The 26,837-nt window shown below is 47.3% G+C and overlaps 3 protein-coding genes across 6 annotated transcripts; 1 reads left to right on the forward strand and 2 right to left on the reverse strand.

Annotated features, from left to right (window-relative positions):
• Nucleotides 1-52: 52 nt before the first annotated feature.
• On the reverse strand, nucleotides 53-9,392 carry dars2 (aspartyl-tRNA synthetase 2, mitochondrial). 4 transcript variants are annotated; one of them, XM_030364226.1, is made up of 18 exons: nucleotides 9,201-9,392; nucleotides 8,863-9,057; nucleotides 8,663-8,762; nucleotides 8,477-8,543; nucleotides 8,238-8,333; nucleotides 7,866-7,961; nucleotides 6,185-6,308; nucleotides 5,983-6,029; nucleotides 5,605-5,711; nucleotides 5,218-5,287; nucleotides 4,751-4,930; nucleotides 4,419-4,526; nucleotides 4,219-4,281; nucleotides 3,705-3,857; nucleotides 2,621-2,839; nucleotides 1,528-1,638; nucleotides 1,054-1,129; nucleotides 53-735 (listed from the first exon to the last, which is right to left on the reverse strand). In XM_030364226.1, exons 2-18 carry the CDS (start codon nucleotides 9,035-9,037, stop codon nucleotides 554-556), a joined length of 1,974 nt encoding a protein of 657 aa, XP_030220086.1. In that variant the 5' UTR covers nucleotides 9,038-9,057; nucleotides 9,201-9,392; the 3' UTR covers nucleotides 53-553. The 4 variants fall into 4 exon arrangements, 3 of the variants coding, with proteins under 3 accessions (XP_030220086.1, XP_030220085.1, XP_030220087.1); XM_030364225.1 differs by having other exon boundaries at nucleotides 8,863-9,386; XM_030364227.1 differs by having other exon boundaries at nucleotides 8,238-8,328; nucleotides 8,863-9,385.
• Nucleotides 9,393-9,421: 29 nt separating this feature from the next.
• cenpl (centromere protein L) lies at nucleotides 9,422-14,117 on the forward strand. Its single transcript, XM_030364245.1, has 5 exons — nucleotides 9,422-9,709; nucleotides 11,148-11,313; nucleotides 11,597-11,842; nucleotides 12,820-13,383; nucleotides 13,747-14,117. Exons 1-5 carry the CDS (start codon nucleotides 9,693-9,695, stop codon nucleotides 13,819-13,821), a joined length of 1,068 nt encoding a protein of 355 aa, XP_030220105.1. The 5' UTR covers nucleotides 9,422-9,692; the 3' UTR covers nucleotides 13,822-14,117.
• A 3,055-nt stretch (nucleotides 14,118-17,172) lies between these two features.
• Nucleotides 17,173-26,501, reverse strand: klhl20 (kelch-like family member 20). Its single transcript, XM_030364232.1, has 14 exons — nucleotides 26,395-26,501; nucleotides 25,648-25,711; nucleotides 23,668-23,925; nucleotides 23,230-23,338; nucleotides 22,746-22,952; nucleotides 22,124-22,282; nucleotides 21,491-21,585; nucleotides 20,429-20,544; nucleotides 19,575-19,758; nucleotides 19,250-19,393; nucleotides 18,957-19,090; nucleotides 18,515-18,723; nucleotides 17,863-17,969; nucleotides 17,173-17,394 (listed from the first exon to the last, which is right to left on the reverse strand). Exons 2-14 carry the CDS (start codon nucleotides 25,668-25,670, stop codon nucleotides 17,310-17,312), a joined length of 1,830 nt encoding a protein of 609 aa, XP_030220092.1. The 5' UTR covers nucleotides 25,671-25,711; nucleotides 26,395-26,501; the 3' UTR covers nucleotides 17,173-17,309.
• Between the last annotated feature and the right edge of the window lie 336 nt (nucleotides 26,502-26,837).

Consider the following 26,837-nt stretch of genomic DNA (forward strand, 5'->3'; position numbering starts at 1 on the left):
TATTTTAATATTAATAGATTAAAATATATTTCCAATATAAATGTAAAGTCAATGGTTTATATATTTCGCTTTAATTTTCGCTTTATGTAATTAATTTCTACCGATATGGCACTCTATCGTACTCCCCTGCACACATTCTCGATATATTATAAAGGTGTAATTTTGTTCAATTGTGGCATACATATATTTTTTGGAACTTCAAATATAATGCTGCTATATAATATAATGTTTGCATGGCTATATTTAGATATTTACAATATTTTAATACTCTAATCAATCAATCATCACTGATGCTAGTAAAAACATATATTTAATCTTCATCATGATTGATTCAAACGAAGTGTAATCAGTTTCTGTGAATTACAATGATTCATCAACATTGTCTTGCTGAAGGGTCCATCTCACTTTGGGACACATGGAATACACATCATTCCAGCTAGTCCATCCCCCCATTCTTCACAGCTTTTCATCTTTTTCTTCTTCTCTTTCCCTCTGGGGAACGCTTCCTCCAGGAAGTGATCTGGGATCTAGGTCATCTTTTGATTATTTATTTTCATTTCTCCTCCGTTTTGGCAGGGGGCCAGGTGACGGAGATGTGGTACGGCTTCAGGTCCTCTTCCGATACATAGTCCGGGGCCTGGCTCATGAGGTCGTGACCCCGGAAGGACTTGGGGAAGGCGATGACATCACGGATGCTGGGGGCCCTGACCATGAGGGAGATGAGTCGGTCCAAACCTGAATAAATGATAAGATGATTAAACAATAAGATCCCAACAAGTTGAACAGTCGCGGGGATGGTACTATGTATCGAGAATACGGAGACAATGGAGATACTAGTTGTTTTTAAATAACTGGGTTCCAATGTTCTGGAACCCAGAAACTTTTGGTAAGGAATTAAACACTATAACCCCCAGACAAGCATTGCAAATAAAATTATACCATGTGTTTAGCCCAATGAGACATATGCACGTTTGGTTTTAATTTGTATTGAAGGTAGATGCATCCTAGGCAATCGATTGCTAGGCCAATAATAGTAAATGTGCTGGACCCGACCTAGCGCGATGCCTCCATGTGGGGGCGCTCCGGAGTCCAGTGCTTCCAGCAGGTGCGAGAGAACAGAGACATCTTCCTGAAGAGAAAACAGTAGATCTAGATATTATGACAATATAATTATGATAGGAATGCAATATTTAAACAAATAAGGACTAAAATCATAGTATATCTATATACAAAATTATCAGAATCCGAAGTGCATGAAAATATGGATACCGTTTTTTAAATATATATCCATTTAGTTTGGATACAATTGTAGCAAAGAAAAAAAAACTTATTTGCAACAAAATTCTAAGTGTAAGAAACATTTTTTTAAAACTATGTGCATACCTGGATTAGCAAAGTTTGGTGCGGCATGCTTTTAGCGTTGACCTTCTGACGCACAGCTAAATGAAGCTAAATTTAGATAAAAGTAGCTAAAGTAAGCTATTTGAAAGTGAAAGCATGCTGCTTCTGTTGTGTTCAGGGGCCGACCTTGAGAATGTTCTTCAGCACGTGGAGCTGCTCAGCGGCCTTGTGGATGCGTATGGACCCCCCTCCGACCTCACAGCCGTTCAGCACCAGGTCATAGTGCTGCCCGCGCACCTGGGGGGACACTGGTACCATTACGACCTGACACTCACTAGTCTCTTCAGACTGTAGACTGTGGGCATAAGGGATGGAACCTGGGACCTCTCATATGGGGGTCAATCACCTCCTCCACACTCCAAAAATAGCCATTTCACGCAGGGGTACGGTCTAGTAAATATAAAAACGGACTAAGGCCCCGTTCACACGGAGCCGAATTTTTGGTGAAACCGCATAAGTCTTGTGCGTTTCGGACGTCCAGACGGATCTGGCGGATCAGGTGCCCGAAACCGCACTTTTCTGAAACCATGTCTCAGGCTGGTTTCATATATATCCTGACCTATGCGCTTTCGTGTTAGGATTCGTGTGGACGCCTGAAACACAAACGATGACGTCATTGCCCCCCCACCAGCTGGGCAACGTCAGAGCTGCATTGAATTTTTTATTTATATTTTTATTTGTATTCTTTTTGTAGCTTTAAATACATGCCCCTTGATAAATTGAATTACTAACTGTACATCAAAAAGTATTGCTGCTCAATTTAAAAGGTTGAATCTCCTTGTTTTTGTATACAGCGCGCAGGCTGTATGCGGGCAGGCTTGATGCGCTCTAATTTTATTTGTGGAGAACCAGCGCCTTGAATATTTACTACAGCGTTTCTACAGCTCGATGGGTTTTCGCAATGAGTCCGTCTTAACAGAGATATTCCTGAAACGCATCAAAGGAAACAGAGGGGAAAAGATAATTTTCTCCAATCTGGACCATGGCCTGGACGGGGCCTGTTCTTCTCAGACTGTATGTTTGTAAACAGCGAGCAGGCTTCATGCGCATGCTCGCAGAAGCAGCGCCCCTTATGGGCCTGAAATGTGTACCACAGCGTTTCTACAGCTCGATGCAGTGTCACAATGAATCCGGCTTTACGGAGATATTCCTGAACCGCATAAAACGAAAACGGATATTCTTTTTTTTTTTTTGCTCCTAAAACATCGGTCGGCCTCACCTGCAGGGGCTCTGTGTAGACCAGATGGGCGTCCTGGGCCACGGGGGCTGTGAAGGGGTGATGGGCGGACTCCAGAGACCCTGGTTCTCCTTCCTTGGGCAGGAAGAGCGGGAAGTCCACGACCCACAGGAAGTGGAACGCTGTCGGGTCCCTCAGGGCGACGCCCCGGGCCTCCAGGAGCTCAGCGCACTGCAGCCTCAGTTTACCCAGCAGGGGGCGCTAGAGAGAGAGAGAGAGCGAGAGAGAGAGAGCGAGAGAGAGAGAGAATGTGTGTTAAAGAAAGACAATGTGGGCGTTATCCTATGCGTGTATGTAAGAGTGAACACAAATACTGGTTTGTTATTTAATTAAAGATAACTACTTAAAATTTATTTTTTTATGTTTTCCCTGTCACCTCTCTATCCTGGTTCTACAGCTGACCCCAGCCCCTCTCCTGGTTCTACAGCCGACCCCAGCCCTTCTCCTCTCTCTCCTGGTTCTACAGCTGACCCCAGCCCCTCTCCTCTCTCTCCTGGTTCTACATCTGACCCCAGCCCTTCTCCTCTCTCTCCTGGTTCTACAGCTGACCCCAGCCCCTCTCCTCTCTCCTGGTTCTACATCTGACCCCAGCCCCTCTCCTCTCTCTCCTGGTTCTACAGCTGACCCCAGCCCCTCTCCTCTCTCTCCTGGTTCTACATCTAACCCCAGCCCCTCTCCTCTCTCCTGGTTCTACAGCTGACCCCAGCCCCTCTCCTCTCTCTCCTGGTTCTACAGCTGACCCCAGCCCCTCTCCTCTCTCTCTCCTGGTTCTACATCTGACCCCAGCCCCTCTCCTCTCTCTCCTGGTTCTACATCTGACCCCAGCCCCTCTCCTCTCCTCTCTCCTGGTTCTACAGCTGACCCCAGCCCCTCTCCTCTCTCTCTCCTGGTTCTACATCTGACCCCAGCCCCTCTCCTCTCTCTCCTGGTTCTACATCTAACCCCAGCCCCTCTCCTCTCTCCTGGTTCTACAGCTGACCCCAGCACCTCCTCCTGGCTCTATAGCTGACCCTAGCACCAGAAGAACCAGCGTAAGCTGAACAAACCCCCAGGCCTCGTGACCTACCACGGTGTGGAGGCTGCAGGCCGAGACCAGCAGCAGGTCCCCTGGCCGGGCCCTGGTCTCCCCCAGGAGGCCCTCGGTGTCGGAGGGGGACAGATGTTTACTGAGGGGGCTCTTCAGTGTGCCCTCTGGTCTCACCGCCAGCACACTCAGCTCCTACAGACAAACCCCAACCGGACGGACGCGTCACCAAGATGAGAGACACAGAGGAAGGGGTAGTATGGCCGAGTACTGTAGTAACAATATTACACTACACCTTACACTCCCAGTGATACTAGCTTATAAGCATTGAACCAATGTGTTTAAACAATATGGGGATATTTCTATGGAGTCTCTAATTCTGCAGGCATTATAAAAGCTTCCACCAATTTTAAAGCAATAACTTGAGAACAAAGGGTAGATATCCATCATCGTTTTTTTTATGCATCGTTGATAGTCGATGGCAGTACACCCAACATTCTCCCTCTATGTTTTCGTTGTTTATTCTTGCTTCCTTCGATTCAAGGGTGTGACGTACCTGTCCAAACACACTCCTGGCCGTCTCTTTGAGCGCTTCCAAATCTTTGGATTTGAAAAGTCTCTGTCGAGCAAGAGGAGAGATCGTTTTTTAGACAAGACATTACCAATTCATACACTTTGCATGAATATATGACACTATTTAACTGTGATTCACTTGGTACATGGGGTTTAATGCAAGTTAAAAACATTGTTCCATACCCCTCCGTCAGGGACACAGATGGCCTGGATGGAGCCTTCTGATTGGCCGAGAGCTGACTTGAGGAATTCTATCTTCGTGTTCACAAACACCTCACTGATGTCAACCAGCTGGACAGAGATTAAATATCATTGAATAGCTCTCTCACACACACACACACACAAACACACACACTTGCAACGCCCACACAAAAGCAGTGTGAATTTACGAGTTCACAATGCATATTTAATGCATTTATTTTTAAATTTCTCAAAATTCCTAAAATTCCCATTTGGGGTTGATAATAATTATTGAGGTAATTCTCACACATACACACACACACGCACTCCAAGACCTTCATGTGGAACCTGGTGTCGGGCTTGTCTGAGCCGTAGTCCCGCATGGCCTCTGAGTAGGTGATGCAGGGGAAAGGCTGGCTGAGCCCACCCAGCTCCGGGGGCCACGAGTACTGCAGGAGCCCCTCCACTAGCGCCATGACCCCCGCCTGCTCCACGAAGGACATCTCTATGTCCACCTAGGGCACACACATAGGGGGGTTAGCCTAGCTGTGAGATCGTGGCGCATGATGAATCTATTTGTTGACATGTCCTGAATATCCATAAAAATTGCCCTTCTACCCTGATTAGCCCTTCTACCTGCTGGGAAGTCGGTACGTACTTTACTTGACAATTTTATGTTGAACTGATACTACTTTTATTAATTTGAACAGCATTAGTTCCTGCTACCTGGGAACCACTTCCCGAGTCGACCCGCCCTCTTTCCACTCAATCAGCCCCGCCCTCTTTCTCCGCTCCGATCTACCTGCGTGAACTCAGGCTGTCGGTCTGGTTTGGACCCCTCGTCCCTGTAGCAGCGAGCAAACTGGAAGTACCTGCCGGTATTTTGAGAGAGAGAGAGAGAGAGAGAGAGAGAGAGAGAGAGAGAGAGAGAGAGAGAGAGAGAGAGAGAGAGAGAGAGAGAGAGAGAGAGAGAGAGAGAGAGAGAGAGAGAGAGAGAGAGAGAGAGAGAGAGAGAGAGAGAGAGAGAGAGAGAGAGAGAGAGAGAGAGAGAGAGAGAGAGAGAGAGAGAGTTATGTACAACTTTGACCTAAAGCAGTGGAGCCCTGCCAACAAATGTGGATGCATATTGACTTGTTTAGCATGCAGCCGTTTGTAAGATATGAGAGAGAAAGGGTTTTAAAGTGGCCACCTGTCCACCCCAGCCACCATTAACAGCTGCTTGAACTGCTGGGGACTCTGAGGGAGGGAGTAGAACCGACCGGGTTCTCTGGATGGAACCAAAAACTCCTTAGCTCCCTGCGAGAGAGAGTGAGAGTGAGAGTGAGAGAAGACAGAGACAGACACAGAGAGAGATGCACTTAACACACATTGCACTTTGATCTTCTTTTATATCAGGTGGATATTTTGTTATTTTTATGTTTGATGTAAGCTACTTTCTGTCAAACTGCAGATAGACAATAAAGTTGTATGAATCTGAATTTCATGACTTATATACATTATATAAACTATTGTCAGACATCTACTGCCAGAGGGCCTAAGCTTAAAATCAATAACTAAATAGACCTACCCCTGGGGTCCTTTTGAACAAAGTAGGAGTCTCAACGTCCACAAAACCTAAAGAGGAATAAAAAATAAATTAAAAACACATCATGTATTTTCGTGTGAAAACATGAAAAAGTATTCTATTCTAATCAGTACATAATGTATACATCTTCCCTAAAATGAGGTGGTTGTTGGACTGAGCCCGGCTAGCGTGACTATCTTGGTACCGTGCTGATGACAGAGGTACTCCCTCATCCTCATGCTCAGCTGGGACCGGAGACGCAGGTTCTGCTGCATACGGGTGGAGCGCAGGTCCAGGTAGCGATACTGCATGCGCAGGGCCTCAGACTTCTGCACCAACACAAATCCAACAGCAGCCCTGTGTGATGCAGTCTCCGGACACAAGTTATATGCAGGATCATAATGTTCATTCATAATGGTTGCATTAAGCTTTTTCTTCATTGTTCGCAGTGGTTTATGAGATGGGATTCCCAAAGTGTGGTACTCGCACCCCCAGGGGTACTCGAGCTGCCACCAGGGGGTCCGTGAGATGAAAAATGTAATGGCGGTCTGGTGTAATATTACACAATTACAGTGCTGTTTATTAAGTGGGATTTTTCCATACAATAAAAAAACATGAACAGCAAACATGTCCTTTGTAATCCCTTTTATTTTAAATCAAAAAACTATAATTTATTAGTTTTTGACAGAAATGTAGAAGAAGACAGCTGTTGTCTTCTTCTACTCACTGTTGTCTCCTTCTAAGCACTGCAGGCTAGGCTATATGCGCGCCAACTCGTTTAATTCATTCCTTATGTATTATATATAAATATGCTTCACTGGCTGAAATCAGGGAAACTGTCAAGTGGGACATCTTATGATAAAGTTGTTAGTCACGAAGGAGGAGAGGGACCAAGAGAGATTGAGGATTTGCAGGGAACAGAGACGGAGAGAATAGAGAAAAAAAAATTAGCGCAAATCACGATGCGCTGGAGGAAACTGAAGAGTAGGGAAGGAGATGGCAAAAAAGAGATCATGAGGGTGAACACCAGACAGGGAAAAAAAGAAGGAAATATGATGACAATTATCTGGGTCTGGGTTTCACTTGGATCGGCGATACAGATTATTTGATCTGTTTCGCAGCCTATTCTCTTTAATGTTGTGGATCGTTTGTAACTTCATTACAATTTAATTCAATATACTGTCTCATTTCCATAACCGTTGTGTTATGATGATGATGATGCTAGCTGCACGGTCATTTAATAGGCCTATTGCTGCAATTTTTCTTTTACGCGGCTGAAAATAACCGTGCTTCCTGTTACTGAGCCTGTGTCTGTCACTCATCCTCTTAAAAGTTGAAGCTTGTGCGTAGCTTTGTTGCATTATATTGAAACTTTGTTTATGTTGTTATTGTCATGCGTGTCATGGTTATTTGCTGGTGGTTGGTTATATGATTAGACATGACTCTTTATATGGCAATAAAATAAAGCTTTGATGCAGCTTTTTTTCATTATTTTTGAAGTGGGGATTGGGGGTGCGCCAACCCGGTTGGGACGTAGAAGGGGGTGCTTAGGAAAAAAAGTTTGGATAGAGGATAGTTCATTATGACACAGCTCAAACATTTGGAAAATATAAGAAAAATAGCTAATATTGCGTGTTTATTTTACATTTAATCATTCAGTATTTAGTCATACAGATGAGGCTGGGACAGCAGGACATTTTTCTAGGTGCGCCAATATTGAATGTATGCTTTATAGATTCAATAATCAAGCATTTGCTTTATGAACTCAATATTGGAGCGTATGCTTTAAAAAAATTCAATATTGGAGCGTTCTATTTTAAATTCAACACTGGAGCGTATGTTTTATACGTTCAATGATGGAAAACTTACAGGGAGTGTCCACCCACCTTTACAAAATCTTTGATTTCAAAAGGCAGCTTTCGGCATGTGTTCAGCACCTCCAGGTTCTCAGCTAGAACCTCGATGTCCCCCGTCGGCATGTTCTAGAAAAAAAACAGCCACACCAAACGGTGCATGTGTAAGAGGATGGAGTACAGTACGATAGTTCTAGATGTTAATGATAAAAAAAGAAGTAGGTGATCCTTCTCGAGCAAATGTTTATAAAATTACATTTATATAGAGAACGGCATCTCGCGTCGAGTGAAATGAGAATGACCTGTGAAACCATGTGTACGTGAGAAGGGATCCACCAGACACACCAGCCAGACAGTTCCACACTCTTTCATTCACACAAACCAACAACATACTAACACACTCACAGTGTTCTCCTGGCCTTCTGGTCTCCGTCGGACTGTTCCAGTAACCTTGACGACGGACTCGACTGTGAGCTCACCTAGTTTTTCTTTCAAACTGCCCTTTAAATAGATGAAAGAGAGACACAAACTTGTATTGTTATTATAAAGGTGATTCTTATACGTATTCACTGTTGGATGAGACAATAAAATGAATGCAATAGAGAGAGAATAAAATATGTGGTGCAACATGTGAGGGTTCATACGTCATCCTGAGATATCAAAACTTGAGTCAGGCCGCTGTAGTCCCGCAGGATAACAAACAAATCCTGCCTGCAGAGAACATTAAAACGGTTAGGCTTATTCTAGAATGTCCCAAACAAGGGCCCATGTTGAGAGTCGTCAACTCCAGTGAGACAAAGGTTGAACGCTTAGTTGTACTGTCTTGACACCTTAGGTACTGGACCCATCCGTAGAGGGCCACCTTCTCCCCAGCATGTTCAGGCCGAAGCTCTCCGCAGGTGTGACTCCTCAGTGACACACTACACGGACCTTGAAACAAATTCACCTTTATTTACAGTATTGAATTGAGTCAAAAATATAATTGACAGCAATGAACCCAACCAGTGAACAAGATGATGTAGTCAAATACCCATGGGTGAGGAAGATGCAGGTCGTTTGTGGTTGGTTGAGAGATAGCACTTTTTAAGGATGGTTTTCATCGGCAAATGCCCTTGAACTGAGGTAGCAATTGCTGTGCGATGACATATGTGCGCCCGGAAGAGTAGCCGCGTCCTTTGCAGAAGTGTGGTCATTCTGATCGTCATTCTAGACGTCTATTGACAAACTATAATTTGTGTCATCAAGCCACAAGTTAATGCCAACACATGAACACTCTGTTTACAGGTGATTACTCAGACATTAAGGATTCGTTTCCATTGATGTACTTATATGAAGCGATGATATACAAGAATAAAGGTTTTTCTTCACCGGTTATTTCCAATGTTCGCCTTAGCATCCACATGTCAGATGATTGTAACCACGGTATTGCTGTTGCATTACCTCGGCACAATTTGTCGTTACAAACCAGCATGAACAGATGTATATTAGGCTATATTTATATTATGTTTTTCACAGGGATCTGTCTATCTTTCTCTTTAACAGTTTGCGACCAGAGGGGCGCATGGATATGACGTTAATGTTCGGCTCGACAGAAGTAGTCAATCCGTGATCCAATGGCTCCCTTAGCGGTTACACAACTGATAACAACTGACAAACTAATTGATTTCAAAAATGTGTCACGGAATATTTTTCGAATATGCGCCAATGTTTTGGTGATATTGCCCTTTTGTCTGTGTGTATTAATCAGAATTTCGAATGGTTGTTGAATAACTCGGTGATCGGCTAACATGCCGCATTGAACTATGGGAAAGCGCGACGTTTAAATTTTGTTTTGTTTTTTTGGGGGCTGTTTTTTAGGACATGGACCCAAAAACCAGGTATTTATTGGTAGTATCAGTATTTATTTTTTATCTGCGGATTCAAAAACACAGTCTGAACTAGTGCACGGTTTTTCCCTAACATACAAAGTTTATGGTTTGAATGCTTCCCATTCATTTGACGATAATCACTTTTATCGTACTTATTAGCAGCGAATGCAAGCCTCATCAACCACCAGCAGAATCAGAACAACATTCACATAATTTCAGGCTACCTGTCGTTAATACTTATTATTAATTTAAAAACATCTTTGTTCTAATTTCCAAAAGTAAAACCATACCTGACAGCCATATGGGTTTGCCTTTTGAGATGTTCAGTATTATCAGCAGTGTTGGGGAGTAACGGAATACTTGTACCGGCGTTACGCATTCAGAATACAAATTATAGCTAACTTTATTCCGTTAGTTACAATTTAAATAGTTGGTATTTAGAATACAGTTACATTGTTGAAATCAATGGATTACATGACGATAGTTCTCTTTCACACCAACAGCATTTAGTGCGCACTAAACGAGTTTGGTCCCCTTGGTTCGGTACGTTTACGTTGATGTGAATGCAACCACCTCACTTCGATGTGAACCAAATCAGCCGATCAAGACCTCCATGAACAGCTGGTCTCGGTTCGCTTCCAACGCTTGTGATGTGAAAGCGAACGCACCTCTGTCTGATCCAGTTCTACAAAGCATATGCCTCTTTGGACGTAACAGGCACCCGCTCAGCGGCGGGCATTATGGGAATTATTGTTTGCGGTAACTCCAAGACTAGGAGCAAATTGTCGGACCGTCGGGGAATTTGGACAGACACCCACATAAAAGCTATGCTGGAAAACACATAAAAATGCCGATGGAAAGGAAAAAATCTCTCTCTCTCTCTCTCTCTCTCTCTCTCTCTCTCTCTCTCTCTCTCTCTCTCTCTCTCTCTCTCTCTCTCTCTCTCTCTCTCTCTCTCTCTCTTTCTCTCTTTCTCTCTCTGTAGTCTCTCTTTCTCTCAGTAGTCTCTCTTAGTCTTTTTTGTTCCACTACAGCAAATTATATAAAATAGTTCCCCTTCAGGGAGACTTGGGCCTAACACATTCAGCCAGTTTGAAAGAAGAACACATCAGAATAGGCCTGTTTAGTAAGCAGGATTCGATGCCTCATTCCTACACTTATAAAATGCAATTCAATGTGGAAGTAATCCAAGTATTCAGAATACAATGCTCAGATTGAGTGACGAAACGAAATCCGTTACATATTACATTTTTGGGCATGTATTCTGTAACTGGATACATTTTAAAAGTATCCTTCCCAACACTGATAATCAGTTGCGATCATAGTTACATTTGCTTAAAATGCTATGAAGGCCTTTTATCATTCGATTTGCCCAAAAAGATGTGTGTAATATTTCCTTGAAATATCCGGAGAAACTGCTGACGGCTTGTGTTGTGGATGTTTACAGCGTGGCGAGGTCGCCTTTCAGCAGTGTCGTCCAGAGAAGAAGTAAGAGCTACAGACAGTCCTACCGCAGCTATGTTGGGACGATGTCACACCTCGCCTACACTCCAGGCTTCACCAAGCGGAGGCTGACCACCTGCAGACTCGCTCCCAAACGTTGCAGTACCGCTGTGAGAAACCAACACTATTTCTACCGCTACTTTTGTTTATTTTGAATGCTAGTTAAGCTCCATGGGGGACTTGCTGTTCAATAGTACTACATTATGTTGTGATGAATCATAGTGTTTAGTATCAACCTTACTGTTATTGGCATGATTAAATTCCAGAAATATAGTAATCAATCTCTACAACAGTTCCTAAAACTTGTATTGTGTGTCTTTACATTCCTCTTTCCTTTTTGTTCCACCATTAAAATCTCCCCCCCTCTTGTGCCCTAAACCCCGCTTCCTACAGGAGATGAACCCGGAGCAGCGGGCCCTGCTGGTGAGGGAGTGGCAGCTGTCCTACGTCACTCCACTTTACCGCTTCCAGCACGGGCACCTGAAGACCTACTCTCGGCAGCTGGCCGCGTTCCTGGTGTCCGAGCGGCAGCGGGGCGTGGCGGCGGAGGTGGGCCTGGAGAGCACCCTCAGGGTGACCTTCACGCTGGTGGCCGGAATGGCGCAGACTGAGGAGGAAGCCGACACCGTCTTCATCAAGGTAGCTGGTGATGTGTGGGGTGACCTCCCTTTCCAACGAAAGAGGTGATGCCACCATGGCCTGTACTGTTTCAAAAATGATGTCATAGTCGTCGAGTTTTCAAGTGAAGATGTTCCTAAGTTAAGTTAAGTCTTTTATTCATCCCTTTTTAGGGGGAAATTCTTTCTCTGCTTTTGACCCATCCGGGTAGCCGGTGAACACATACACACACAGAGGTCTACACACATTGGGGCACACACATGGGGGCACACACATGGGGGCACACCGGCACTACCGGAGCAGTGGGCTGCCGCGGTGCAGTGCCCGGGGAGCAGGTGGGGGTTTCAGATGCCTTGCTCAAGGACACCTCATCCGTGGATTTTTTCAGGATTCGAACTGGCCGCCCTCCAGTTACCAGTCCAACTCCTTCACCATTATGCCACGGATGCCCCCTGTTCCTGGATAGATTTATAAATTGTATAGTATGTACAGTATACGATAACGAAAACAAAACTGTCATTTTATGGCATTATACACAAACACACGCATTAAGAATATAAATGCAATTTCGGCCAACTCTGTTGAGCTAGATGCCACTAAAATATACACACTGCACCTTTTTAAAGGGCTCGTGTCATGCCACCAGGTGTGGGTGTGATTAGCTGGTACTAGCCGTTTTGCACAGGGAAGGATTGATTGTCATAGTGGCATCACAAGTGGGCGTGTCAACTTAGATGTACGCTGGATAGATCAGTCTACCAGCCTACCCAGTGGACTGTAGCAAACATTGCTCCTCTATCCTTCATATATCTGGGTGGACACCCCCACTTGTGATGTCACTATTCAAATCATTCCTTCCCTGTGCCAAACGGCTTGTACCAGCTAATCACAGCCACACCTTTTTAAGATCAATTTAAGTCCAGAGGTGAGGGCAAATCCAAAAGGTTTGGCTTGACTGAAGTCTCCACCTCGCCGCCCCTCATGCTCCCGCTCCACAGATCCACTCCAAGACCCCGTTGGCGCTGCCCGACGACCCCCAAAAGGTGCTGTGGAGTGGCTGGCTGACGTGCGTGGGCGGCGACCCCGACTACCTGCGCACCCTGCCGGAGGACTTTGTGTGCCTGCCGCTCTTCTGCAGCGGCGGCACAGAGGGGCTCACTGCGCTGGTCAAGGCCTGGTTCCAGCGGACGTTCGACTGCTGCTTCGGCCTGCTGGAGATCAACTCTGTGAACCTGCAGTGGCTGGCGGCGCTGTGGACCGATTGCCACGCCCGGACCAGCATCAAGCAGCTGAAGCTGGTGTGGAGCCTGCCGGCGGAGCCTCCCATGGAAGTCATCTACGCGATGCACGCACAGGACGCTTCGGAGCTGTGGAGGAGCGTTCGGCAGCCGGGCCTGAGGGAGGAGGAGGACGACGGCAGTGTCGGTTTGGAGGAGGTGGCGTGCTTCTTTAAGGGCCTGAAGAGCCACTTCTACAGACACTTCAGGGTGGAGCTGCCAGCCGGGCGGCTGACCCAGGTGTCCACGGCGCTGGGCTCGGCCAAGCACGGCGGCAGGATCAAGGTGAGGCCTTGGGATTTGTTGTTGTAGTTATATGGGTTTGTTTGTTGATCCGAGACAGACTTTAATCTTGTCTATAACTTTTATGGGATTTCTAAAAAAAAATCAAATGCGAAAAAAATACAATAACGCTTACTTTAGCATTAACCATGCTAACATTTAGATTGTTTTACTCCCATTTAAGATTATAAATGATCCCTCACTCTGCTGCTTTTCTAGTCAAGGGAACGCATTTGGCTCTGGTTACTTTTGATGGCCTATTTGGCATGAACAGCATTAGTCCTCAGTTGGCCTCAAATGGTAAATACTTGCAGCATGGTTCTAAATAAAAGTACTCTAATAATACGCTCATGTTTTTCCCCCCAGATCTCCAACAGTAGCTACATGATCACCACCCTGACACTACTGACTGAGTGTGCTCTCCTCAAAATGCCTATCTGACCTTCTACACCCATTACCATTCAAGACCAAGTTGGTACTTCAGAGCTGACCACTATCTGGAATGTTTGCATCTCTGGATGAAAACGCTTTTACATTTTTAACTCAGACTTTTGTTTAGAAATTGTATTTCTTCACCGATTTTATTTTTAGAGTTAACATGAATATTTGTCAATTTTTGCCACTTTGGGGACATTCTTGTACATATAGTTTTGAGTCGTGATAATTTTTGTGCCGTTTAGGGGCCTTTTATACTGCTGTTTTAAATACTTATATAATAAATGCAGGACGACAACAGGTTTTCTCACGATTTATTATGTACTGAATTCCACTGATGGAGGTTGTGCCGAACAATCCTTAATATTCCTTTTCAACAAAAGGATCAGAAACAAAGAACCGCTTTAAGGAAGAAAGGTTCCTTTTCCATTAGTCCATTGAATAAAGAATCCTGGGCTGTGGCCGTGCTCACAGCTGAAGAACAGTTCACACAGCCTGGCCATCGAGTCCGGACCGGGGACTGTGTACGAGCGGTGTGCATTAGGAGATGGCTGCCAGGGGCTGTAGCTACGCCAGGGCTACTTTGAGTTCCTGTCTTCACAGAAGGCATTGTGTTTGCGTCGAGCGATGGATGCAATAACAATTGATTAAAATCTCTAGATAAGATCTTTTATACCGTAATTCGTTACACACCAAGACCTGTGATGTCATCAATTCAAATATGTGAATCTCTTTATAGTGACAGGATGGACAGCTCTTGAATCCATTTAAGTGGTGAAGTTAAATGAAAGTACCATCTATAAAGCTCGGGACACTTAAACTCAAATGTAAGCCGCTAAACAAGACACGCGCTTCCTACGTTGCCACTTTTACATTGAAATTAAACGTGCATCTCTGTGTAAAATGAATGGTACTTTCTGTGCACAATGGGAGCGATTAACCAGTTACAGCAAGGGATGGTAACGAGATACTTAGTTTAAGTCCCATGGCGCATACCAACCAGAATACTAGTTTTACTAGTGCCAAAATGTTTGCATGAAATCAAACCAATTCAACTGAATTGAATGTTGACCCCAGATAAAGCATTAACCTTGTTCAACTTTGAACTTGTATTTGAACTCTTATAAATGATATTAGCGTTAACATTTAAATGGTTGTGCTACATGAACACCCATCCCTGTGTAACAAACGATCTAACAAACTAAATGCAGAGACATCTAAAAGATGCTCAAATTCTAGGAGTTTCATTGGATGCATTGAAACGATCAACCGTTACTGGCTAGCCTGATGGACTGCGATCACAGCAATGCATTGTTCCAAACTAAGGACATATTAAAGTGCAGAAACGGGCAGAACTGTGTTAAAAAAGAAGAATCGAAATGTGTGTTTCACATAGAAAACCTCATCTTTCAATACCGTGTGCCAGAATTGAAATTGAGTGTGTGTGTCTGTTAATGATACCGGGTTAAAGTCTAGGGAACCAAAACAATAGAAGATTTTGTGTTTTGTGTTCAAGACGTATAGGCTTTGTTCTAATAGAAAATACTTAAGCTTAAATAAAATATAAAAAACGACAACTACCAGTCACAGTGTATCTAATGTCCGACGGGCTCTGTTCGCTAATGCGATGGGGCCGGCCACCTCCACCACTAATCTCCAACCTCTGTGAGACAGTGTGTGTGTGTGTATGTGTGGTGGAGGGATGTGGATTGGAAGAGAGGACGAGTGTGTGAGGGAGTGAGTGTGTGTGTGGTGTTAAGAGCCACCAGGGTTCAGTCCCTTTACGCTGAAAAAAGCTGCATCCTAGAAGGTTTACGTTTATGGCACTGTGGTTTGCGGCACGTCGCCACGACGACAACCGAGGAAAATAAGGGGAACCGACCGTAGGGAGAAGTCACAAAACGCCCCACTCCTGCTCTGTAAGAACTCATAAGTGTTTGATCAGAGTTCGAACAATCCTTCAGTCTTATTAGAATATGGGAGCAGGACAATAAAAAAGAAAAAATATATATCATTGGGGGACTGCCATCCCCCAGGGACTGGTCTTAAAAGATCAATCACCCTGCCAATCGGAACAGTTGAGGTGGGGGGAGTGTAGTCATGATAATATCATGCTCCTTTTTTCATGCTACCTCTTCCTTGCCTTAACGATGGCCGTTCTCTCACTGTGATTCATCGGGGAATGGGGAAATGGGGAAACTGCCCTCCTTAATCTAACGATTCTGTACTTGCTATGCTGCACAACCTGAACCTGGCATCCCGAAAAACGTGAAGTAAAATGACGATATTTATGTACGATTTTGAATTTCGATGAGGGGTCAGATGTGTTGATACCGCGTAGAGAAGCTGTAGAGAACGTCTGTGTGGCAGAACCAAGGGGAGTGCTAGCAACACACAGACAGCATACTATTCATCCTGCGATGCCCCCCCACCCCATTGACACACACTCTGCCGTGTGCTCATGTTTACTCCGGCTCCTCCTTAAATAGCCCAAATAGTAACTCCGTGTTTCTCCACCATTCAAAAAGGTCATTTTCACTGGTGTCCACCTTGAAAAAACTAACAAAAAACAACTCTTACATTCCTTAGATCTGGCCCAAATCTTTTCCACCAATAGGCTTCGAAGGATCGAGTTGCAAGCAGGTGGCCCTTGCCCCCACCTGCATTGTTTTTTTATGAGGGAAAACAAAAAAAAAATGAAGAAAAGAAAACAGTGCTTTAAAAGCACGGCGCTGTGAGCTGGAAGCGGTCCGGTAACGTGCTCCGTGCGGCGCTCCACACACACACCACTGAAGAAGAAAAAAGCTTCTCTCCGTGGCAATCTCACTTCAACGTCTGCCGCGGCAAGCATCCACACGTCATGAGGTCACCCCCACCCTCTGGCCAACATCCGGCAGACATGCAGCCAGACGTCTCTGTTGGTGGCACAGAGTTTGGTGAAAAGAGGCGTCATCTGTCCCTCCGCCCCCGCGGTTGAAGTCGAGAGAGCGGCCAGAGGTGGGCGTGGTTCAGGGGTCGGCGTGTTGAAGATAAGGTACGGGGGGCCGTGGCTTGAGGAGGAGGTGGTGGTGGTGGTAGGGGGGGTTATTGGTGGGGGTGGTGGTAGGGGGGGGGCGGTGGTGGTGGTGGTGGGGGGGGTAGATGGTGGTAGGGGGGGGGGGGGGCGGTGTTAGGGGGGGTTGGTGGTGGCGGTGGTGGTAGGTGGCGGCGGTGGTGGTGGGGGGGGGGGGTGTTGTTGGCGACGGTGGTGGTGGGGGGGGGGGTGGTGGGGGTGGTGGTGGTGGTGGGGGGGGGGGGGGGGGTGGGGGTGGTGGTGGGGGGGGGGGGGGGGGTGGGGGTGGTGGTGGGGGGGTGGCGGTGGTGGTGGGGGGGGGCGGTGGTGTGGGGGGGGGGGGTGGTGGCGGCGGTGGCTTGGGGGGGTGGTGGTCTTGGCGGTCGGGAGTAGGCGTGACAGTAGCAGGGGACGGTGGGGACGCTGGGCGGGCTGGAGCAGGCTACCATATGTGGGATTCACAGTGAGTCATTTTGATGACGCCCACGCCGCCGCCGAGCCGCCGGTAGTTCATGCCTCCGTAGAGCCTGGGAGGGAGAGGACACAGCAGGGTCAGCGCCCGGGACACCACACACGTTCACCCACACTGCCCAGACCTCACCCCGTGAGGAACATTCCACCTCAAAATTGTAACGGTACATCGACCATTTAGGCATTTAGGAGACACTTCTAACCAAGGCGACTTACGGTGAGTTGTTTTAGCTAATGGTCATTATTGAGCAGGTGGGAGGTGAGGCCTCTTGACTGCGGACACGGGGGTTCGAACCCAGAACCTTTCGACTGCGAGTCAAAACACCCAAACCACAAGACCGTGTCACGTCGATGATATATCTTTAGTCCGAGCCATGGTTACCAAATTTGATATGCCTCTGCAATGTCATAGGGAATAACTTGAGGGTTCAGTCGGGGATCCTATCCAGAGGACTTGGTTTAGCGGCCTTATAGCCACTATCCGTCTAGCATCAGCGCCACACTGTTCCCCAATATCCGCCTACCTCCAGGTGTTAGCGTCCGGGTCGTACACCTCGATGGTCTTCAGGTACGTGGTCCCGTCAAACCCGCCCACCGCCATCAGCTGTCCGTTCACCACCGCCAGGCCCACCTGGGGGAGGGGAGGTCAGAGTGTGGAGGGAGGGGGGAAGTTAGGCCGAGGGCTGCTTCTCGTGGGCACGTGGACGGGGCACAAGAGGTGTTTCAAGTGACGAGACAGGGAGGACAGTCTGGAGGAAATCCACCGGCCTACCGCCAGACGCACAGGGTCAGTTACAGTAGTCATGGTGTTTACTGGGATACACATTACTACACAATGACCCAACCTCACAGACACACACACACACAGTTACCCAACCTCACACACACACACACACACAGTGACCCAACCTCCCATAGACACACACACACACACACACACACAGTGACCCAACCTCACACTCACACACACACACACACAGTGACCCAACCTCCAATAGAAACACACGCACACCCACACACACACAGTGACCCAACCTCCCATAGACACACACACAGTGACCCAAGCTCACATAGAAACACACACACACGCAGTGTCAAAAACTCACACACACACACACAGTGACCCAAACTCCCACGGACACGCACACATTAACACAAACGGGGAGGGGGACTGACCCCGCTGCGCCGGGACGTCATGGCGACGACGGGGGACCACTGGTTGGTGCGGGGGTTGTAGCGCTCGGCGCTGCTCAGCTCGGTGGTGTCGTCGCGGCCCCCCACCGAGTAGATCATGTCCTGGTACACGGCGCAGCCCAGGTGCTTCCTGCGGGTGCCCATGGGGGACACCGTGTGCCAGCGGTTCTCCTGGGGGTTGTAGCGCTCCACTGCAGAGCACCGGGGGGACGCAGTCAGCACCCCACCAACATGGAGCCTACTAGTGGTACTATTAAGGGTTACCACGGCGATTATTACACTGAAAACCTTGTTTTTCCCCTGAAATCCATTGCAGTCTCAAGTCATTGCAGTCCATCTATTCCCTTCCTCTTTAACATGAAAAAAAAAATAAAGAGGCCAAAGGCCCGCCCGGGTCTGGGTGGGGCCGTGCAGTGTGTGCTACCTGTGTTCAGGGGCGACGTGCCGTCAGACCCCCCCACCGCATAGAGGAAGCCCCCCAGCACGGCCACGGCCACGCCCAGCCGCCGCGTGCTCATGGAGGCCACACGCGTCCACTTGTTCTCCTTCGGGTCGTACCTGGACACATCAGGAAATAAATCAGCTGTTCATCCATACCAACTGTCACTAGTGCTGCCTCTGACGACAGTTTGAATGTTTACCAGCCAAGACGGCAGCCCTGGGGCTCCCTGTCCCCCCCCCCCCCAGCCCTCCCTCCACAGGGCCGTCAGCGGTCACCTCTCCACGATGTTGAGGCAGGAGACGCCGTCCTGCCCGCCCACGGCGTACAGGTAGCCCCCCAGTACGGCCACGCCCACGCTGGTGCGGCAGGTGCTGGTGGGGGCCACGTCGCTGCTCCACTGGTTGGTCTTGGGGTCGTACCTGGACAGGAGACACGAGGGCCGCAACCGTGAGGAAAGCCCAGACATCGAGGTTCACCGGCAGACGGGTGGTAGCGTAACCGTAGGGGGGGTGGGGGGGGAACATGAAATATAATCACATATTTCATGTTACGCCTCGGAAATTATAGTCCTAGTGATGAGAGGAAGGCGAGAGGGCCGACCTCTCCACAGAGTTGAGGTAGGACGAGCCGTCGTGGCCGCCCACGGCGTAGAGCAGGTCGTCCAGCACGCTGACGCCCACGCCGCAGCGGCGCTTGCTCATCGACGCCACCATGCGCCACTCGTTGGTCTGGGGGTCGTAGCGCTCCACACTGGAGATGGCGTCGCCACTGCACCAGCCCCCCACTGCAGGGGAGAGAGAGGGAGCGAAAGGGTGAACAATATTAGATTATTTGTACGCTCACCTCACGAGGTGACATTATTTATTATGACACGATAAATGATAGCTAAAATACCTGGCTCCCTAGCACGTAGGTGGTTGGGCCGTCCTTCTTAAGGATCCCTACAGGAGCATCCCAAATCTAACCCAGTGCCTTTGGGTTGGGAGTGAAACACACCCAACGACCTCAACCAACTATAATTGTTCAGGCTAGTAATCGACCGATATATCGGCCGGCCGATATTATTGGCAGATATTTACGTTGTATTTTCTTTACGTTGTTTTTTTAATGCTTTTGGCCCGCCTATATCAATTACACCGATTTGATTGGTTAATGTTCTGAGCCAGGGAAATCGGGGAGTGAGTATATTGCTCGTTCCCAGAGTGACTCGCTGAGCAAATTCAAATTGTGCTCTCGCGATAACTCTGGGTTTCCAGTGTAGTATCGGCTCAAGGAAATCGGTATCGGCGTATCGGTCTCGGCTAAGGTTGATGAAAAAAAATAAAATCAGCCTAAAGAATCGATATCGGTCGATCCCTAGTTCAGACTCTGTCCTTGTCATGGTAGTGGTGCTTCATCAAAGGCTCAAGGTGTACTGCAGTCGTACGAGACTGCAGGGACGGCCCGGCACCGACCTGCGAACAGCACCTCCCCACAGCGGATGGGTTTGCGGGGCCTGGTCCGGGGGCCCTGCATCAGGGGCCTCTCCTGGGGCAGCAGCAGGTAGTTTTTAGCCTCGTCCACCAGGTCCCTGTAAACCAACACAGGGGGCGCGTCGTAGGAATACATTCTGCTGAGGAGACGCTGAGCACCCGCGCTATTCTTAACATGGCAGCACGAACGGGACATCGGATATAAGGTAGAACGTAGATGTATAAGGGAGGGCTATAGATAAACTACAGCAGAGGCTGATCTTTACGAGTTCATATAGGGGGGCGGGTATCGACCCACCGTGATGACGGTGAGATCAGACTCTTTAAAGGTTCTCCTCTGAGAGTCAGCGGATAAGAGTCAGTACAACCTTTATTCGTACGCTCATCCATTAAATAATGAGCCAGAGGGGCTACTGGCGCCTCGTCGCTATGGTTTCCAGCGACACCATTCTCTCTCTTGAGAATATTAAGGTATGGCACAAGCATGGACAAAGAGGAGAAGAGACGAACATCGATCCCCACAGTTAATCTGTCGCCACCACGGTTTTGCGATTCAGCCGGTGATGTGAACACCGGCCACAGGGACCAGCTGAGTTAAAACAGAGCTCTGTGGATTGTCTTCAAAGAGGACCTTAATGACAGACCCTAGGTTTGAGTGTGCTAGGCATGTACGCCTTATAGTTACATGTCTGTCAAGGATACTATACTATAGTGTAAATACTATACACATACTGTGTGTGTGTGTGTGTGTGTGTGTGTGTGTGTGTGTGTGTGTGTGTGTGTGTGTGTGTGTGTGTGTGTGTGTGTGTGTGTGTGTGTCTGACTGAGGAGCCCTTATGCCAACAAATAAATACTACACTTCACTTTGAAACTACTGTCTTTTATTTTGTTTTATTGATATTCCGTCAACGCCTTTAAAATGTGATCAATAGGATGCACTCTGAAAGGCCTAAGTATTTGAAGGGTGCTATAAGAATAGACTTGCCTTGCCTAGAGACACACCCACCCAGACGCACGGTCAACATAAAATGAAAGGGGACTCACCGGCACTCCTCGTCGCTCTTGATGAGGGGGTCCGAGCCCACGGTGCCCACCAGGAACTTGGGGCTGAGGAGGGGCAGTCGTACGTGCTGCAGCACCTGAGGGGGGGGACAGGAGAGTAAAGCGGTTACCCCAACAGATCCTGGGTTCAAACCCCAATGCCCGGCCACCTGTAGCCCTGCACCCCTGAGCAAGACGCCCTTACCCCTACCAGTTCTTAATGACAACTGACAGTTATTCACTGCAAGTCTCAATGACTAGATAGTAGTGCAGTGTGCAGTAAAGCTCTAGGACACATTTTTTGGCAGGTGGATCCTGGCAAATTCTCTAATTCAAAGCATTCCTTCTTCCATGGACAGTTGAAATGAAGCGATGGGACATGTATGACATGTATTAACATGTTATACATGTTGTCCAATGACTTCGTTTCAGCTAGCAGCTAGCAGAAGCTCCATCTAGCGGTAGCACCAGATAGCGGTATCTCTGGCTAGCTGTAGCTCCGGATGGCGGTAGCCCTGGCTAGCGGTAGCCCTGGCTGTAGCCTTAGCCAGCGGTAGCCCTGGCTGTAGCCTTAGCCAGCGGTAGCCCTGGCTGTAGCCTTAGCTAGTGGTAGCCCTGGCTGTAGCCTTAGCTTACCTGTGGCAGCTGGGGTCGGCGCTCCTGGATGCTGTATTTGACCCAGGCCATCACAGCGTTGAACACCTGCTCCTCGCTGCGTACATTCAGCTCGTCACTGGAGATTATGTCGATCAACTGGTTGGCGGGCAGCAGCATGAACTCCTCGCTCTCCATCACCTGGCAAGGGGGGTGGACTGCAAGTCAGAGGGGACATTTCTAGAAGTATTTACACTCAAGAAGTGGTGGGTACACACCAACAGTCAACTCAACGGACAATATAAAGGATAATACTAATACTAATGCTACTACAATAAGAAGTGGTGGAAATCAATGGGTTATTTTAAATACTTTGCAGTCCAAGCATCCAACACTAATAAACGTTGTTATTCTTGACTTCAGGATGGTCAAATTAAGGAATTAGCTGTACGTGTCCCGGAACGCAACATCCCCAATGGACTAGGCAACACGCGTATATGACCCAAGGCCTAGAAATAGACAACATGTGTATGCATAAAACATAGGGTTAACACCCACTGGATCAAAATAAGCTGTGCTCGTATCCCACACAGGTCCCTCTCGATAGAGGACTCAAAACGACCTCAGAGGAGGTTGAATATAAGAGTCCAAGCGGCGCGCTAACCTCCTGGAAGTTGTGCTGGGTGAACTTGTCTGCGATGCGCAGCAGCTCCCGGCAGGAGTGCGTGTCGGCGAAGGCCCGGATGCCCAGGCAGTTGGAGGGGTCCAGCTGCCTCTTGAGGAACTCACAGCAGGCCTCCTGGATCTCAGCCAGCTGGAGGAGGCAGGCGGCAGGCAGCAGGGTCTGCACGTTGCCCTCCTCCACCGTCACCTGTTGGCCGGGGGGGGGGGGGGGGGGGGTTGACCAGCGGGATAGGGTTGACCAGCGGGATTCGTAATGCCGTGTTTCTGACGATTCCGATCGATTCTTCTTGGGTATTATTGATCATTATTCTAGTTTATAACGAGTTAGGAACCAACACTGGATGAATCCTCGTTAGAAAACCTAGAGGAGTCACCCAGGGTTAGTTCCTAACGAGGAGTCACCCAGAGTGACTAACTAGGAGGGCTAGTTCATAACAAGGACTCTGAATCCAGGCTCTGGTTACCTGCGAGGTGTAGGCGAAGTCGATGAGCAGCTCCATGGCCCTCTCGTCGATGTCTCGGATCACCACCTCCGTCTGCCGGCTCTCCGCCAGCTCTCCGGTAAACATGGCCCTGCGACGCAGACGGTAAAATTTCCAATCGCAGATTGAAACTTGTGCATTAGTAATACTCAATCAGTATTTTCTCCCTGGTGTTTAAATCCTCACGTTTTGTCATCTTTTCAAGAGGCATATGATCAAATCAAAATTAAATGTCCTGAATCGCGTCCGAGCCCGTTGCACATCTATAAAATGAGACATACTTCCGTCCGAGCGTAACATTAGTGCATGTCTTCTAAGCAGGGGGGCCGCAGTGAGCAGCAAACCCCTTAACCATGGCAGTGTGGAGGCCGTGCCCTCCCGGCGGGACCGGCCAGGAGGGAAGGCGTCAGAGGCCCGTACCTGAAGTAGGGGCTGCAGGCGGACAGGATGACCCGGTGGGCGTAGATCTTCTTGGAGCCCACCACTAGCACCACGTCGCAGAGCTCCCGGTGCTTCCGCAGCAGGTTGATCACCTCCAGGGTCTGCCGCGGGTGCTTGTCCGAGACGTAGGGCATGCGTGCGGGCTGGGGGACCCCCTCCGGGAGCTTGTTGGGGTCCCCCAGGGTGCAGCGGCTGGTGATGTCCATTCCCGTGGCGTCCTGGCGTGCGCTGGTAGCCCTGTGGGGGAGAGGAGGAGTGGCCAGTTAGATGTGGCGTGCGCTGGTAGCCTTGTGCGGGAGAGGAGGAGAGGCCATTAAAATGCCCACTCCCCTCCCATCGGTATGTACCTGAGCTCATCCATGCATGAGGAATGCCATCATGTGCATCGGAGTGTCAACAGAGACAGGAAGGGAATAGGAGGTTGAATTCTGCAGCATGAATGTTTACTATCTACGTTATAATTTGTTTTATTAAGGTTTTTAGATTGTTTTAGACATTATTTTACACATGCACTTGCTCATTGATTATCAGTTTGGTCTGACAGAAAGATTTTACAGCACATGGAGCTGATTTTGTGCCTGCGTCGCAAACAACATATTATTTTTGATTTGCTAATTCTGTTGCCAACACAACGGGTTCAAAAAGTGTACAATTCAAGAATACTGCCACTGTATCTTTTAGAGCATACATACATTATGAAGGCCAAGCTGCCGGTACTGTCAATTCAGGCACCGATAAGCTAACAGAGCTTAGACAGAAGCAATACTGCCAGAGACCTTTACACTGCCAATCCGGGCTCTAGCAGTCCAACTACTTTATAGCAGCTATTCTGGTGGGGGACGGCAAAGCCTGGGCCGGAAATTAGAAACTGCATGGGGCGGAGTTACACCTTGTTTGCTGTTTGGTTATAGAGCTTTGAACAAAGAAAATCAATTCCCACAATTGGATGAAGCTTTCAAAGGAGGATTTGAATGTCTTCCTACAGTGGATGTTGGACATGGCTAACAAATCCCTTCTTCAAGCAACATAAATGGTTGAATTAATATGAAGCAAAATAAATTAAAACGGCTTACTGTCTTCAGATATTAAGTCTGACTGATACCTTGGTTGCACTGCGGTATAAAGAATAGTCCCAAGTATAGCTCTACGGCTACCTCAGGGTGCCAGAAGAGCCTGTGTAACCTTATCTACATAAGGGGAGGATTCCCCTCTGTGCCTACCCCTAGAATATTTCAAAGGGTAGCACAGAATTTGTACTGGTTTCATTTTCCCTTTAGGTTTAAGTTTAGTCTTTCAACTATCAGTTTCAGTACAATGAAACAAACGGGTTGATTCATACTGGCAACTTGCTCAGATTCAACATCAAAAGACAGTACATTACCAGTCTACTGCCTGGTGGCAGAAGACTGAAGTTGAGGGTTGGATGAGCCACCCCTCAACTTTTGTATGATAGATTACAGAATGTGTGTGTGTGTCTGACTGAGGAGCCCTTATGCCAACAAGTAGCGTGAGCCAACAAGCATAGGTTTTAACTCTAAAATAATGAGTTCCACAGCTTCAGCCATAGTTACCCGTGTACACACACACACACACACACACACACACACACACACACACACACACACACACACACACACACACACACACACACACACACACACACACACACACACACACACACACACAAATAAAACAAAAAAGACAAGAGCAGCTTAGGCTGAAACAACAGCTTTTAAGCAGGGTGAAAAGAGTTGCAGGGGGCTTTGAATTGAACAAGCACTCAGTGGTGTCAGAAGTGACAGCCCTGGTGAAACACCTACATGCAGGCTTCCACCACTAAAATGATATACATAAACCTCTGTTCCAAATTAACCAACAGGCTTGGGCTGATGAGGGGAGAAAGACAGGAGGGATTACAAATGCAATAAAATTGGAATCACTTCTAATTGTATTTCATACCTGCGCATTGGCTTTGCGTCCATGCACTGAAGACTAAAATGTGTTTCAACAGTGTGTTTTCCACCTACACAGGAGGGGGGAAAACACAAGGGTCAGGGGATAACGCCACTAGGAGATGTCACATTTATAAGTCATCAACAAGACAGCCACCCTGTAGTTTGAGTGTGATGTACGCTGCAAATAAAAGGCTCACTAAACTGTTACTAATGAACTTACTCATTCGGAGTCATCGGTATATACAACTTGGTGGCTCAGTCTTTGTACGGTTGTTAATGATGGGGGTTAGCTTAATGTAATTATTTAGTAACCAATAGTCCGAATTGTCCCAATAACAGCAGTGGTCGTTGATGCTTTATTTTAAGTCAATGGACAAGCCACATTATAAGCCACTTGACCAACAATATTGTCGATCACATTTAGGAAGGCGTGAATTATTATCTTCCGCGGTATCAGTGTTTACTACACAACCCAGAGGCACTACATACAACGGACCTAACCTGGCTAGAACAATGCGTAGAACATGAATTCAATTTACACAAACTGAGGTTTGGATATCAAAATAGCCATACAAATATACCTATACATTAAGTAAAAACACGCTACTGCAATAAGGTGGCTGCTAGGTTTGAGGGTCTGCTAGCATTGGACCTTTAAGACTCTTTAACATACTTCACGATACATGCGTAGCTTGTTAAATTTCACGACCTATCTGGTAAGCATTGAAAATATGCGATGTTTAAATAACACCTTAAATGGCCATCCCAACGTCAGAGAACTGTCGACCAGGCTGCCAACACTTGTTCGGCTAGCGAAGTTAGCTTTTCCCCAATATCTCGCGTCTGCGCATAAATGACACGGTGCACTTCCTTATTTGATATTTCAAAGTAAAAGCAAGGAAGCGCTCGAAATAAACTGATAGCTACGGCTGATATTATATTGTTATTTGTTGTAATAACGATAACATGATTAAACATCTGTTATGTTGTACCCAAAAGTCGAATACATTTGTGGCCTCCTTTTACAATTTTGTGGCACTTGTATTGTATAGAATGCTGATGCCAGGAACCCACAGAACACAAATGCGTGGCTTTTTTTTTAAACTAGATCCTAAAGACGTGTTTTCATGTTTCAGAAAGTCACAATGGTACAGGCAGTGTAGCCAAAAAGTCTTATTTAATGATATTAACTTG

The sequence above is a fragment of the Gadus morhua genome, chromosome 8 (genome assembly GCF_902167405.1).
Source record: "Gadus morhua chromosome 8, gadMor3.0, whole genome shotgun sequence".
Taxonomy (NCBI): domain Eukaryota; kingdom Metazoa; phylum Chordata; class Actinopteri; order Gadiformes; family Gadidae; genus Gadus; species Gadus morhua.

Bases quoted from the DNA above. Each gene is read 5' to 3' on its own strand.
- dars2 (XM_030364226.1), bottom strand. From the start codon at position 9,037: ATGACGATCAGAATGACCACACTTCTGCAAAGGACGCGGCTACTCTTC. The intron at 8,544-8,662 runs GTGTCAAGACAG...TGTTCTCTGCAG, and splicing joins GGATGGGTCCAGTACCTAAG to GCAGGATTTGTTTGTTATCC. The intron at 2,840-3,704 runs GTAGGTCACGAG...CTCTCTCTCTAG, and splicing joins CCTGCAGCCTCCACACCGTG to CGCCCCCTGCTGGGTAAACT.
- cenpl (XM_030364245.1), top strand. The intron at 11,843-12,819 runs GTAGCTGGTGAT...CCCGCTCCACAG, and splicing joins CCGACACCGTCTTCATCAAG to ATCCACTCCAAGACCCCGTT. The intron at 13,384-13,746 runs GTGAGGCCTTGG...TTTTCCCCCCAG, and splicing joins AGCACGGCGGCAGGATCAAG to ATCTCCAACAGTAGCTACAT.
- klhl20 (XM_030364232.1), bottom strand. From the start codon at position 25,670: ATGGACGCAAAGCCAATGCGCAG. The intron at 23,339-23,667 runs GTACGGGCCTCT...TCTGCGTCGCAG, and splicing joins GCCTGCAGCCCCTACTTCAG to GGCCATGTTTACCGGAGAGC. The intron at 18,724-18,956 runs GTAGCACACACT...GGTGCTCTGCAG, and splicing joins CACGTCGCCCCTGAACACAG to TGGAGCGCTACAACCCCCAG.